Source organism: Orussus abietinus, unplaced genomic scaffold, assembly GCF_000612105.2.
Source record: "Orussus abietinus isolate OABI.00-Male unplaced genomic scaffold, Oabi_2.0 scaffold355, whole genome shotgun sequence".
Taxonomy (NCBI): Eukaryota; Metazoa; Arthropoda; class Insecta; order Hymenoptera; family Orussidae; genus Orussus; species Orussus abietinus.
In genome coordinates this window covers 73,965-89,609 of record NW_019394502.1, presented here as the reverse complement: position 1 = coordinate 89,609, position 15,645 = coordinate 73,965, and the positions used below count along the sequence as shown (strand labels likewise).

The 15,645-nt window shown below is 45.0% G+C and overlaps 1 protein-coding gene across 12 annotated transcripts in view; it reads right to left on the bottom strand.

Annotated features, from left to right (window-relative positions):
- Window positions 1-657: 657 nt before the first annotated feature.
- Window positions 658-15,645, bottom strand: part of LOC105702959 (transcription factor 12) — a 71,881-nt gene continuing 56,893 nt past the window's right edge. For 2 of the 12 annotated variants that reach the window (XM_023432548.1, XM_012430949.1), the window contains exons 4-13: window positions 14,475-14,756; window positions 13,614-13,775; window positions 12,761-12,820; window positions 11,644-11,796; window positions 11,424-11,541; window positions 9,681-9,834; window positions 6,732-6,821; window positions 6,040-6,185; window positions 5,692-5,846; window positions 658-5,434 (exon numbers count right to left, since the gene is read on the bottom strand). In XM_023432548.1, the coding sequence (XP_023288316.1) occupies window positions 5,390-5,434; window positions 5,692-5,846; window positions 6,040-6,185; window positions 6,732-6,821; window positions 9,681-9,834; window positions 11,424-11,541; window positions 11,644-11,796; window positions 12,761-12,820; window positions 13,614-13,775; window positions 14,475-14,756 (1,365 nt within the window). In that variant the 3' untranslated portion in view covers window positions 658-5,389. Of the gene's footprint in view, window positions 5,435-5,691; window positions 5,847-6,039; window positions 6,186-6,731; window positions 6,822-8,733; window positions 8,824-9,680; window positions 9,835-11,423; window positions 11,542-11,643; window positions 11,797-12,760; window positions 12,821-13,613; window positions 13,776-14,474; window positions 14,757-15,645 lie in introns of all 12 variants that reach the window. The other 10 variants (XM_012430948.1, XM_012430950.1, XM_023432542.1 and 7 more) reach the window with 10 other exon arrangements.

Genomic DNA, 15,645 nt, shown 5'->3' with positions numbered 1-15,645 from the left:
ACATTGATTATTCTTCGACATCGATACCTTGCTGTAGTGTTAATCATTTATAACAACGAGATACGTTAGAATTAAAAGCTCGTTTATATCGCTAAATTCCGTAAATACTGGTAAGACCGTGAGGGTTCCCGGAACCAATCCAAGAATAGAAATTCCCGCTGAATTTATCTTAATTAAAACAACAGTATTTAATAACATCTGATGGAATCATATTCTCGATACGATAAAGGCGTATCAATTTCGCGCGATTTCAGAACTGCAAGGTCACGTGTAAAAGTCTCCTCAAATTTTGACAAGTACATAAACAATAAGTTCCACTTATAAGTGAATAAAAATTGTATACAATGGAAAACTGATTTTACGAAAAAAAAAACTCGCAAATAGAAACATTTATTCGGCAATCCTTTGAATACAATGCTTCCTCATTGAGTTGGGCATCGAGTATACATTTACAAATCTGACATAATTTCTTTATACCGTGGATACACTGTTATCCATCGTCTCAACTCGTAACGCAAATAAACGAGCTTCCAGGTCAGATGCTTTTGAAGAAAAATATAGCCGCGCAAGGAGAGGAATGGATTTTCAAAAAAGAAATGCAAAGCTTTGGTCATGGGCGCACTCGCTTGCCTCTCTTGATAACAACGAGTTCGATTGTTGGTTTTTTCAATAAAATTTATTTAAGAACCTAAATAAATTAAAATACATGGCAACTGGGTACACATCGTTGAGCTATATTTTTGTTCAAAAACAAAAATGTCCACTCTCTCATTCTCTCTCACGATTGTTTTTCATATCGAATAATAATTGATTGAGTTGGCAATAATAATAATAATTAATAATAACTAATAATAATAAGAATCATGACCGTAATAATAAATCGTGATAATAATGATAATAATAATCATCGTAATTAGGTAAATCGATTAGGCATGCGTTCACTGCTGTATATATACAATTATGCGCGAGATATGTTTCGAACGTGTTCGACGGTATTATTAATAATGATTATTTCGTGTTACTTCGGTCGTAGAGTCGCCTTATCATTACTCCAAACGCCATCTTGTTAGGTTGACATCGTACTTAAGTAACGCGCGCATTAAGTAGTTTTGTTTTTTACCAAGATGACGGGAGTACTTGGAGACACACGAAGGCATGAAAAATACTTCCGAAATCGAAACCCAGCAAAAGGGAATTCCACGTGGAAATTTGAGAAACAAGGGAGCGTCATTATTCATTTTTAGGAAATTCAGATTTGCCAGGAATGAGACTAAATTAAACTAAGATTGAAAATGGCCTTTCGCTAACCGATCACAAAATGTTACGCCTCTTTTGTGCCTCGTGATGGCATTTCTTGAAATATACAAGTGGACCTTATTAAATGGGTTTAGTTTGGATACATTCGGTGTCTCCGGGCACCATCTTGTTAGGTCGACGTTGAACTTAAGTACCGCAGGAATTAAGTAAATGATCAAGATGGTGAAGAGTAGTACTCGGAGGCTCGCAGAGGCTCGAGAAGTATTCCCGAAATCTAATCTCAGTGATGGCGCAATTAAGAAAAAGATTTATGAGCACTCAATCGGGTAATTTCTCGATATAAACTCAGATACTTTGAGAGAAACGTATATGTAACGGCGCTGTAGCGTCGAAGAATAGACGCCACGTAGGATGTCCTTCCCCGCGTCTTTTGCGAGTCTCTTTTCTGGCCAACAAAGCGACTTTCTCGGGAATTTCAATAGTGAATCCTCTAAGGTGGATTTGATTTCGGCAGATTTGATTATTTCCTCTCACCGCCGCTGCCTAGGCCTGGCGCAAAACGACGACGAGTCCTCTTTTGCAAGCAGCCATCTTGCCTGGTAGGCCATCCACCGTACGGTGTGAGAGAAGTGAGATTGCGCCCGAAAAAAAGGCTGATAGGGGACTAGTCTCTGGCACTTTTCCCGTCGAAAATACTAAATGAAATGGGAAACGACAAATTAATCGGAATTGCAGACTCGTCGCCGAGTTTTTGCGCCGAGGCGCGACTTTTCAAAAGAAAACTTCGCATAATGAAACGCTACTTCGGCCTCGGCCCGTTACAACGTTCGCGCCGTGCTTAGCGTTAAGGTATCAAGACAAATGGGTCGTTCACTCTAACTCCGCCCTCGATTTTGAGTTTCCTCAGTCCTCGTGCTACCGCAAGATTTCCCGCGATCTTCTTTCTATGTACAATCACCGTGAATTCGCTTGACAGCGCGAAGAAACGTAAAAGAGCGTAACTCTTAATTCTCCTCGGACATGAAACATGGCGGCGGGCAGTGGCACCGAATTCGCGGTTATTTAGCCAACTACATCGCGGATTTCTTTACGCAGCTAAAATGGCACTCAATTCCATGATGACTAAAAGAACAGCGAAAGAAAACTATGTTTTGTTAGTGATAGAAAGAGATAATGATCTGCCTACCGAAAGCCACCATCTCGCGGGGCGAGAAGATGGCTACAAGTGGAGGTGGCGCCGCCATGCTGCGACACACAGACCAATCGCGTTGTTCTCGTCTCGAATTTATAATGAAAAGCAATGATTAAACCTTTTACCGATCGTCTTGTCGCGTTAAAATTGATATCAGATCACCGGAGAAGTATATACGACTGGACTCTGGGCAGATCCGATGGGCAGTGTTACGCGCGAACGAGCCGCCAAGTTTTAGTATCGGCACATTTCGAACGGTTAACAATGGCCTGAAGACGGTTGAGCGTAAAAGTACACGGGAACGTTAAAAGGAAATCACTGAGAGCAGACCAACGAGTAAAGTATCCACGTAGGAGCCATTCTTCTCCTAAACAAATCTTACATAACCTCCCTTGCTGGTCCATTTATTATTACACCCTACGTTCTTATGTAATTTAACGCACATCCGTCCCAACTCCTGAATGACAATAGCGTCGCTGAACGTATGTACAGCTTTCTCTCTTGTGTACAGTACACTCTCACACTCACTCATACTTTGTATTTCCCACACACAGTCTCTCTCACTTGCTCAATTTCTGTAATCAATCGCCGCTTCTAATTACGTAAACGCAACGAATTCGCAGTGTGCGCGTGTGTTTGTGTACGTGTGTGTCGGTAATACAAGTTTCATTTAAGGTTATGATAAAAGGAGAACGGGTGGGGGACACGGGGCACTCAGGGCGGGGGATACAAGGGAACGGGTCAGGGAAGTGTAATAAAATCGATCGATACTATTATATCTCGAAAGAGGAACCATATCTTTTGTCTCTCGCTATTTATAAAAATAATTTTAAGCCGCCATATTTATATTAGCAATATTATCATTAATCGTTTCTCTACCTTCGACTATAATATGCTTCTTGTTTACAAACTACGCCGTCATGTCACCGTCGTCGTCTACGTTGTCGTCGTCATCCTATGCAGCAATTTCAGCTCGCAACGAGAGCTGGCCGATTGTTGCCTTTTGCTTTGTGTTCACATCACTTTGCACATACAATTGTTTGTTTTTCTTTTTTAATGCGCTTCACGCGGCTTTTTACACAGAACGCGACGCTCTACAGTTCCAATGTAGGCGTGCGCGTCTCGTCGTGGCGCTGCCATCGCTTCTATTCGCTTATTTCTTACGCGGTCCCGCTCGTTTCGCTCCTACCATGGATTTCCCATCTTTCTTGAATCGCCCTTTAATGCTCGTCCTCGAAGTGGGGAAGAAAGTAATTGCGTCCGAGAAAGAAGTCGACTCGCTTTTCAAAAGCAATCGCGACAAGGACACGTTCCATGTCGAACTTTCCTACGTCTAAAGTTCCGAAATTCCTCCAGACGTCTTCGCCGTGGCGGCAATGTTCGATGATATCAAAGTGAACGACTGGTTTCGATTGGTCACTGTCGCAAATTACTTCGGCGGAGGTGAAAAATTTGAAGAAATTGCAGAACGCGGTTGGCAGAGACCGCCATTTTGATTATGGCCGCTGCTGCTCTGAAGATTGTATCTGCATAAGAGTCGTTATAATGCCGAATTTCCAGAAGCTCATGTGTCACCGCACCGCAGGTTTGATTGCACATAATGTTTAAGGCATAAAAGATTATGTACAATCAGATTCCAAGGTGTAGTTAACAACTATGAACGTTCCAATTCATTTACTTCAGCAAGTGGTTAGGGAATATCTTCTCGCAATTACTCGGTAGTGACCGTCGTCCTGATCGCTACGACTGCACCATGACTTTACTCTAGAGTTTCAAGCGCATTCCGTGGCGCTGCGATCTCCATCATTCTTTCCTCTCAACTCTCCCGGAGATGGGGAAGAAAACAATTGCACTCGACGCCAAAAAGAAGTCGACTCCTTCTCTCCAACTAGTCTCCTACCAAGAATCCGTGTCGCGACTCGTTACCCCGTACGTCTCGCCAGTCGTATCGCTGAAACAGCCCGAAATCTCTCCACTGCGTCGGCATTTTCCTACCTAAAACTATTGCCATCCCTCGGTGAAAATTGCGATATACGTCGCGCCAGTGGTAGATTCAAAGAAGCGTCGGGATAGACTGGCTCGTTGGCTCCATTTTGACGAAGCGATGGCCTCGCGCACCTGGGCCGCCATTTAGCATCCCTTTGCGTGGCTCTACCTGGTTCCGGCAAACTCCTGGAGCACTTTGTCGGCTTTTAATTCGCTCTTCGCCCCTTCGCGACTCGCCTCTTTATCTCGACCTACGCCAATACTCTCCCCTGATATGTTATCGCGAAACAGAAAGTCCTACACGGAGAAATCCCGTTTTATTTATGAATAATACTTATTTATTGTCATAGATGCCGGCTTGATGAGCTCGCGCGGTCACGTGCGAACGGAGAAACTTGACGACGAAATATATTTCCATAGTAAATTCTTGATGCGTTAACGTTCCTCTTTCTCGCGCTCCTCTCGGTCGCAATGGCCCGCGCATTTCCACAAACTCGAGCACTCTTCCTCTCCCTCCGTTACTCTTGCTTTGCCTAACCCCTCGCGAACTCGATACAAAGCGATGGTCGAGGTTAGAAATCAACTTCGCACCTGCCGTCCGCTCGTATCGGATCGGAACGGCGAGAAGAAGGTGGGTAGTCAGCTTCGAGGTTCTTCCGTGTGTGTCCCTTTTAGTCAGCACGCGAGTAACGCAGTGTACAAGAATTTTGGCCACCCGCTGGCTCCTGGAGGACAGGGCCCTCGGTTATGTTGCATTTTTATATTTATATATTTATATATTTATATTTATATATATATACTTTGCCTTTCATATATATATATAATGTTATAGTTTCCTTTTTATTAGTAGGTAAGGCTGGACCATTAGCGTGCCGAGCCTTAGTCGAGAGTTTGTACAGGCTACCTGGACCTGACGAGCTTTTAACACAGGACGATGCCACCGCTTAGCCGCTGCTACTGCGGTTGCGGCGGATTGTGTTGCAGCGATGGCGGTGGGCCCTGGAAAAAAAAAACAATTTTACGTTTGTACCGCATCACATGTAGCATCATGAACGAAAAAGCCCTTCAAGATTTGCGAAATTCTCAGTTCACGTTGTAAACCGTAAGAAAATTAATTCCACAGAGAGTACCTAGTCTATGCATATCTGCTCATAGGGTTGGGCAGTTTCGTCAGCAAGATAATACTCCGCTAAATCGCCGTTACAGGAGAAAACAATTTATCGGCTATTGTTACTTGAAGTATTTAGTCTACTCACAGGCATCGCGGGGAAAGGTGGTTGAGCATGAGAATGCGGATGAGGATGCGGATGAGCTATGTGGGCCGCAAGATGGCCGGGTAGCTTTGGTCCATCCTCCGCTTTCTCCTCTTCTCTCCTTTTTAAGCACGCTGCCTTTGGGTTGAGGTTTCGTTCTGTAACGAGAGATCTGATTAGTAAGGCTTCGAAAGCTTGTGTTCTTAAGGAACGAATGTTCTGGAACTTTATGGCTCGGCCACTAAACGACGCTGTTCTCGCGGTTCGTGTCGATTGCAGCGCCAACTTGCGGCCGCTTTAGGATGTTTTGGATGTAGAATATTTCTTCAAGACAAAACTTGTATTTTCTACCTCTGACTTGCTGCTCGAGGGTCATTATAACCTCGACGGCCATGTTGAGGATGCCGAGCTTGGTTTGAGGTTTGTCCGTCTTGAGGTGCGTCATACACATCCTGCCAAGCTCCTTAAGGGCTTCGTTGATGTCCCTGATGCGTATCCTAAAAATAACGCGAAAATCAGTAAGAACTAGTTCATTTCTGCTCGAATCTCCCCAGAAAAGAATTCCCATGACAGCCATCATCCGATAGAACTGTTGGACTTAGCCAATACAGACACATGCAAAACAGAAGAGAAGAGATTTGAAAGATCGCTTGAAAAATTAATTGAAAAGGGAAACCGTAGTGCAGTTAGTACGAAACAATTAGTTACAATATTTACAGAGAGATACCCATCGTAGTGTGACTCCTTATCACGTGTTGGATTTAGTATTTAATTAGAGGGATTTCGAGTCACCAATTGTGTCTACTTGTTTTTCAGCTTGTCTAGAAATCGCAAATGTACAATTGAAAATAATTTCGTTACTTTCTGCACCGATCTCTCCTAGGTACATAGAATACGGGCCACTTTTTTCTTGGCGCAACTTAGTCGTCATTCTGTCGCACGGTTTTTTGGAAAAAGCCTCGCGGAGGCTTTGCTGGTGTTAGGTTCAGAGGAAAGTCTGGTCTTTTATTTTCGACAAGGCCCCACCTTCATGAAACCCTTACCTTTCCCTAGCATTGTTGGCCTGCCTCCTTTCTTTCTCTCGTTGGGCCTTCACATCGGGATCGTCATCCTCGTCTTCGGCGCTCGAACAACAGTTGCGTAATAACAATACTCAATTAATCACCTGCTATTAATAAAAAAGCCTCGAGGGTCCGATTCCTCAGGTGAGCTTTTTCGCAACGAAAAGCTCCGGCGATAAACTAAATCTTTCCTTCAGTTATTTCCAGGGATATCAACGAGCACATCCCTAGATATCCCTAGAAAGAATTGAAGGCTTGCGAGGTAAACGATCAGACGCAGCGCATTTTCTGTGACGTTTTTGTTACAGAAGATAAAGATATTAATCTATCAAACCGTTTTATGACGCACTGCGACTGAATTTAACCTAATTAATATGTTAAAAGGACAAATCAGAAATGTTTCTATGAGAAACGTCGTTCGAGCGACGGACTACTGCGAGACCAGCCAAGAGTTAATGAACACACGCAGGTTCCTAGGGATTTTATTTAAGATCTGGCGTCAGGTCGAATTCTCCCTAGATTATGTTTCACGCCTAGACAGTGGTTCTCTCCGAAAAAAAAGTTTAACCTGACGTGATAAACCTCGAAAGGCCCGTATTCTTTGCAGAATTTTTATTCCCTATCCCTACTTTGTGGAAACTTTTACACCGTCCTAGTGTGGCTTACTATGATTTCTGGAGGAAATGTTCATTTCGGGAAAGAATAGCATCCGCGTCTTAGTCTAAATATATCCGAAGTCCGCCAATCTGCGAAAGAACAAAAAGAGCTCCTGCCGTGGCCATCCATCTTGGCAAATCAGCTTTTCTCCGAAATTACGCGCACTTCAACAGATAAAATGGGCGCAGCGAAGTTCGTTCACATTTACTGAATCCTCCTGTGCTAATTTGGACACTGTACAACGTTTCATATTGACGTAATGTGGTAACGAATGTTCGAGGTGGATGTGTACCGTCCTTCGCATCGGATTGACCGGTTTACCAAGATGGCCGACCTGACTCGGTCGGAGCTGTAATTTAAAGGATACGGAATTTCTCTGTAGATAGAAACTTACAACTGAAATTGCTAGAAAAATTAGAATGAGAGACAATGGTGAAGAGGGAAGAAAATTCGAAAGATTGCCGAATAAGTGTGACGGTCGTGCCAACGGGAAATTGCTTCTTACCGAAAGATCGAGGCCGATAATAAAGTCGAGGAACACGGAAGGGAGGATGAAAAACATTTATAGACTACTGATTACCCAGGTAATCTCGATGCAACGTTCATTTATGTGCAGTGTAGGAAATACCAATAACAAAAACCAGTGACGGTGAAAATAAATACAGAAGTCAGCGAGTAAGAGGGTAAGAGACTAAAGGAGCATGCCTATCGGCCGAATCGCAGTTGAATTAAAATGAAACTGATTTCAAGGTACGCTCGAGAAAATCTGATTTGTTCGAATCAACATCTCACATCTCTGCCAGTAACCAGCGACATTTTAATTTTCGCCTACCGAATGCGGGCCTTAGAGTTTTTGGACTTCAGGAATCTTTTGGGATGGGTATGCAAATGCCAATTGAAAATGTCAAGATCAAAACTATCGTCAAATACTATTCGTAATATAAATACGCTCTCATTAATGCTTGGCATAAACATACGACTAGGGAATAATGATAGAAGGCGTGGCCAATTCTTTTCATCTTAACCTAATAGATGTAACAAGTAATGCGGTAAGTAGAAATGAGGATTACACAGGATGAAGAAATTTGTAAACTTTACCAACTGACATTTGGAAAATAATGTATATATCGAGAATTATTTTCTAAAGCCAAAGTTGAAAGGCAAATTTGATGAAAGTACAAGAATCCCATTTACTTGATGCGCCCCGCCGATTACCATTTAGGATGGAGATAATGTCAAAGCCAGGCAGGGTCAGAGGATGGGATGAACTGGTGGATCAATTTCTTACCAAAATGCAACAAAGTGCGTACTGCGTGTGTTCACTAACCTTTCGCGCACGTTGTTGGCTTGGCGGCGTTCTTTTTCGCGCACCGCTTTGGTGCCAGGGTCGTCACAGTCTTCGTCGGCGCTCGAACAACGATTGTTCAAAGACAACAGCAAGTTAGTTAAGTAATACCGCAAAGAGGATCAAGATTTTGCTAAAGGCGTTTGACATGGCGGAACTTTTTACATAACGGTTGCGAAGGCTGCCCTCGGCGCCATAATAAGAATATAGAATCGCGCTGCTTTGTCAGGACAGTAGACAATTGAATGAAGAATTTAAATTAACAATAGTTTCTTCGGGTTTCCTTGAAAACTACTTGGGTAAAATTCCCATATTTAGATTTAAGAGACCTGGACCCGCAACAGTTCCACATTGATGACTAGATTTGCAAACCATTAATCTCGAGTACTTTCACAGCATTGACCGGCACAGATAAGGTCTGAAATCGAAAGTACCGCAGGAATACTTCAAGGTAAGTCGCTATCAGGGATAGAGCAGGTCGCAACCATCTTTCACTATTTTTCAACATTTGCCGAAATATGTGGGAGCCGATCAAAAGCGAACGCCTAGGTAATTCTCCCTAAGGGGGTTAAATACCCCCGGGGATCCATAAAGTTTCTATCCCGGAATCTCAAGTATAGCGAGCGATATCTTATGTTCCGCCGGTCACAATTTATTGGTGCCATCTTGCTGATTACGAAATGTCGCAGATCTCATGAAATGGTGCAGTTTAAGGCGATTGACGCGCATTTGAATTCTCGAGTCGACGCAAAGCGCTATCGCGCGCCATGTTTGTCCGCTCCGTCAATGAGATCGCTTCTCTTCCTTTCCGTTGAGACACGCGATTGGTGGAGCGTTCAAACATGCTGCGACACGAGGCCCTGAACGATTTTAACTATCACTGGGCTTTTTGTAGGAAAGAAAGGATTCCGATTGATAAATATACTTACTATCTACGCGACCTCTTGGTGCCTTTCACCTGTGAAGTCGAATTGACCGTCGCAGCACCTATGACACCCGCCGCTGCCAATTCGCTGCTCGAAGGTTTCGTTTCGCCACCGCTACTGTCCGGAGGGTCTTTCCTCTTTTCTAAAGAGATGTATTCTAAATATTATTAATACTGCCGGACTATTGTACAGATTCCTACATCTACAATAGAAGCGGCTACTTAAACTGGACTTTCTTTCAACGCGATAAAATACATGAAACGGAATTCGCAACCCGGAAATCAGCAAGAAAGGAAAAACCACGACCTTCGGTTGCGACTCGAAGGCATTACCTTAAAGATTTGGGTTGGACGTTTAGTCACAGAGCTAAGAAGAATCGGAACGACTGCCATCTAAGTTATAGGAAGCGTATCGGGAATCAATTGTACTTTAATCCCATGCACCGGAATACCTCTCGATTTCACCGCAATCTCAAAGTCAAAGAAGGCAACGAAACTAATGAAAGTCCGGAATGAGGTATTCCCGGAATAAGATCCCATACTCGGCGCGACCTAGTCGATCGTTCCAGCATTTAGACAGAAACTTATAATCCACCGTTATTTATAAACCTGCCACTGGAAATTGACACGGCAATTTCATGGAAACCACTTTTGTCGTCAAGGTCGAGGACTTGCCGAGTGCAACGCGTGTACTTGGCGCGGAACTCAGCCGAGTTTCCCCACGGGAAGTAAAGCGCTTCCGCGCGAAAGAGAGGAAATTCGAAAGGAGCGTTCGCCTTGGAAGAGCAAATCGGTGAATCGGCGAATCCAAAGAGCCATCCCCGCCAATTACGAGCAGGAAGCGCGTGTACGCGCTTACGCCGAGGATTCGCCCTAATTTAGCGAATCCCACAAAGGCGAGCAACGATTCTCTCGGCCTGCTACCGATAGGAATAAAGGAGTAAGTCGCTGGCGAAGAGGACAAACGATCCCTCGGCTCCGGAGAGTGTTCCGAATGCCGATGACCATCTATGGTCAAGGCTGAAGGATGCAGAAAAGCGACACTCCAACTGGCTAAGGACATTCAGCCATAAGGCCCGTAGGAAAACTTGCGCATTCCATCCCGCGTTCCTAATCCGTAACCGGGAAGATTTCAGCCTCCGCTGCGCATCGAGCATAACGAGACTGAGAGAGAGAGAATGCATAAACGCTGCCGGTAGGAGGAATAGAGGACTCCTAGAATGGTACGTAGCTGGCTCGGGCTGGATAGCTGGAGTTGGCTGCGACCAGCGTGATTTATTTAATCCCGCCTTATCGGGATAAGGCGACCAGCCTCTGAACACCTGGTCGATATTTTTTTCCTTCCCGCAGCCATGGGAAAAAGTGATAGGCCAATGATGCGCCGACAAGAATAGCGCCGCCGCCATCTTGGCGGATCCGTGGAGGATGCTGTACCTGTGCGACTGTTACAACTGATTAAGGATACTTTGCCACTCTGTAAGACACTAATATCTCCAAGGTGATTGGAATTCCGTGAAATTTTCTCCCTAGCTCGTGGAAAGCGATGGGACGGTGATGCAACGTGGAGAATAAAGGGGACGCCATCTTGGCGGTCTGTAGAGGACGCTGGAAACTGCGGACGCCTTACAAATTGTGGTTCTACGGTGATACCACCCAGACGGGAAATTGGAAACCGTTTCTCTTCCCACGCTTATTGAGATGTTACCAAACGATCGTTTGGAGGGTACGATCGTCAAGTTCAACTTACTGGCATTGGCGACAGGTAGCCTTTCGATTTTGATTGACCCGTCCGTGTCCGGCGTGGGCGCGAGTCCAGGATAGGTGCCCTGGGGTTGCGCCACCGTTACCGCAGGATGAGGACTTGTCTGAAACAATGCAACAATGATCGAACGATGCACATCGACGACGGCAATCGGCCGATCTGGACAGTTTCCAGCCGATACTCGGATTCGTCGGCAGCATCTTACCAGGTGGTCCAACTGCGGTGGTGATGTGTGGGAATACATGGGACCGTGTGGTCCCACGGGACCAAGATGGAGACCCAATTGACTCTCCGCGTGGTTCCTAAGGACGTTTATGGCATCGTCTAGTCGCTCCTCCATGCGCGTTCCCTGTACCAACAGAATACGAGAAAGAAGGCCCGATTACACGTCACCTTTCGGAAATGATTCCCGGTTCGTGAAAATTCGAGTCCTAATGCTAAGTCGCAGAAAATCGTGCAGAGGGCTCCTGAACCTTTTTGAGTATTCCCGATCTCGTGACCGTGGAATTACTTTCCCGGCTTGGGAACGGCCACGGAAGTTAAGAGGTCTGCGCCAAACCTGGAAAGCCTGAACAGAGGTTTGTGCACCGCGGACAAAAGCAAGTGGTAAGTAAAAGAAAGTGAAAACCGTGGGCACGGAATCGGCCAGCATGCAGTCGTAAATCTTGGAAGTGTTAGTCAGAGCAATTGTCGGATGATAAAGCGTCGGAGGATCGCATCGAAACGTGGAACGTCTCTCAAGATGGACGCCAATTGCATTGAATTCACGTTCTCCTTGAAATATATATATATTTTTTTTTTTTTTTCAGAAATCTCTAAGACGGGTCAAAGGCTCCACGAGCTTACTATTCGGGATATTTACAGGACGAAGAATCAAAAGATACCGAATGTTTGGGGAAACTTGACATGAATTTGAAGGTAGATGTTGGTCTCTAGTCGCGTATCAAAGAAAGCGCAATTGTTACCCCCTTCTTCGACTATTTCCGACGCTGGCAAATGATTAATCGAAAAATCGCGCATTTTCCAACGGAACGTGATCGAGGCGCGCGGAAAATCATAAAGCCGCCTTAAATGAAAAATTCAATAAGAGCCTTAAGAAGAAAACAACGAGACAGATTTCCGAGTTACGTGGAACGACGTACTGGGTCCTAGACAGGGTGGATTCCGGTGAAAGAACTCAAGTACGCGTACTCAATTATCGAATGAAATTATTTATAATTTTTTTTTCTCTTTTCAACGGCCTTTTAACGTCGTTCCACGCGTTCTCGCTGCAACTCGACATAGGGAAATTAAAAGAAAAACCAAAATTCGGCGATCCTCACCTCGGCGTGGTCGCGTAGGAAGCCGATGGCATCGTCTAGCCTCTGTTGTTCGGGCGTCGGCTTCACACACAACACCAACGCAACAACAAAACCAAAAAAAGATAACCAAGTCAACACAACGTCCACAACAAACAAGGAAAAATGGCGGTCCGGGGCGGGGGGAGGACGAGTTAAAAATCGAGACAAAAAATCGAGAGTATAAAATCAGGATATGGAAAAACAACACAAAGGCGAATCAACAAATCCTCGGTGCACGCCATCATGCTTTTGTGCATCCCTGGTGCAATTCCCCTTATTCGTTATTTTTATTTTATATATATATATCCCTGTCTCTTGGAAAATTTTATCACGCGCTTCCGATCGAGTCCCAGAGAAACGTCCTAACAATTGCTTGGGGTTTCGATATCTGGGTTGGACGGTATAAAAAAAAAACATTATCGCATTCTCTCTCCGTTTATACGGGAGAGCGCGGGGATTTATTTATGTGTGTCGATCGGTATTGAGTAATGGCGGATTTTCCGTGGTCTGTGGGAGCTGGCTCGGGATCGTCGGGGATTTTAGTGCTGGTTAGAGACAAATGGATCCGATGGTTAGTTCGAAAGGTCCCAGGGGTATTCTCGAAAACATTAGCCACTGTGATCTCGTTGGGGATGCTCGGGGTGTGCATTTGCGACGTTTATGTTTTCCTTTCCTTCTTCTTTTTCATTGCGATTATAGGGCGAGTGCACTGTGGAAAGCACCTTGAAAATCTAGCGGCATAATCGCGAAAGGATTATAATTAAGTTGAACGAGGGCCCAGATATAGGTGGAGAACTCGTGAAGGGTCAAAGGCAAAAGAACTCCAGATGCATACCACGTGTATAGTACCACGGTTTGGGTCCGCCGTGAAGTGAGGCGAAATCGGAGCGGCACCTGGTGCCCAACCTGGTGCCGAACCGGTCAAAGGTGGTGGCGAGCTGACTGGCGTTGAAGGGTTACTGCTATAACTGGATACTGATTGGTCCGCGGGGTAGATCTGTCGGAAAGAGAATTATCCTTCATTAATCTATACATTACCAAGAAAGAAAGAAAAAAGGACCATTTCCAAGGCTCAAGTTTTTCGCCCGTACCGCAAAATTTCACGTAGAATACGTCTTTCGGACCTTCCAGAATCTTCCTCTAACTCCTGTTTACATTCCCAACGATTGCCTTTCTGAAGGGGTTACATGCAGTTGTCATAGGCGAAATTCAAGAATTCTTTTTCATAACTGAAATTCATTTCTTAATCGAAAACAGAGCGTGATTTCATAATTAAATTATTGGACTTAATGTAATTTTTTTTTGTCGACATATTTAAAAATTGGCGAGGTACAGCAATTCTCTGGGTTTTTTTTTTTTTTTTTTTTTTTCTTCAGAGGTGACCTCCTGTGACAGCTGCATATCATCCCTGAAGCGGTTGACATTTCGAAAAATGGCGAGATTTCGGCAATTTCTAACGTTTTTAAAGATTTCAGCTTTCCTGAAATCCTCCTTCAAATGTCATGTTTCCCTTTTTTAGGGCGACTTAGATGAGCGTCAATTAGCGAGGGTAATAGATTTCAGTCAAGACGAAGGACGTATTCCACGTGGGAACCATTATAGCGGGAGTCTGAAGTAAGGTCCAAGTCCAGGTCGAAGGACAGCGGACATTCCTCTTCTCCGACAGCAGAAAAGAATGACGTGGTACAACACGTACTCGGGTGCTTACTACAGAGGCGAGGGTCTTGCCCAGGCTGTCCCCCGTCGGGGGTTGCGTGGCGCTGGGGGCGGCGGGTGCGGCAGGTGGCGCTGCGGTCGGCGCGCCGGGACTATGGCTATATTGCAACGACGCCGGAGAGGGCGCTCCAGTTCCCCCGCTGGCCACCGCGGCGTTGCCTCCGCGGAAGGTCGACATAGGCGGGAGCGACGCCGCCGACGTCACCGCCGAGCCCAGGATCGGCGCCGCCGGCTCGCCGCCCGGCGACATCGCCGAGTACGCCTGAAATAGGTAATAACTTAGGTTAATCCTAACCTAAAAGAACATAATACGCGTCGACGCGTCATTATGCATCCATTTCCTCGAAGTTTAGGGCCCCACTGGAAGGTCGTCCGCCATTTTGATCGTTGCGACTCTGTATTTAATCGCAGGAGGTTGTTTTACAGGTTTTGTTTGGATAATCGATGACGCGTTCGCGGAATTCTGTTTGTTTTCACTTCCCAGTGAGCTTCGAAGACGCGCCGCCGTCGCGCCGAAATCTCCGCCATTTTGGATCCTGCGGATCTCGGGATTGTTTCGAGAAGCACGATACGCCGATTGTTAGTAAATGCTAAGCCGATATATTTTGTCTTCAGAATATATCTAAGTCTACGTAACAGAAACTCGACTTCTGAATTCCCTCTATCGGGGACAACTTAAAACTTTGGATTTTGCACATTTAGTAGGTTCTTTTTTTCAAATATTCAAGGGAAGCGTAGCTACGTTCAGTTCGCTCCGAATTTAGGATGCGAAAGCCAAAGAGGGACCGAAGTGACTCCTAAAGTATATAATAAAATTCAAGGAGATCGGATTAGCAGGATGAAACGCAGCTAAAACGGAATTTTTTATGCCGGATGTGCTTCAGCCGGGTGCCATGCCCTCGTGACCAGCAAAGCTGCTCGTAAAACACTTTCAAGTCAAGCTCCCTATAGAAGAGAGTATAATTACGGACGTATCGGGGAGCTTAAATAAGCTCTTAAGTGCCCCGAGAAACCGTTGATATCAGAAAAGGAAAAGAAAGGCCGGGTCCGAAGAAGCAGAAACGCGCATTCCACCGAACGAAATGGACGGGCTTAAAAGTCCTTCCCAAAGCAGATTCTAGAAATCAAAAGAAGGTGTTACGCCCAGCATA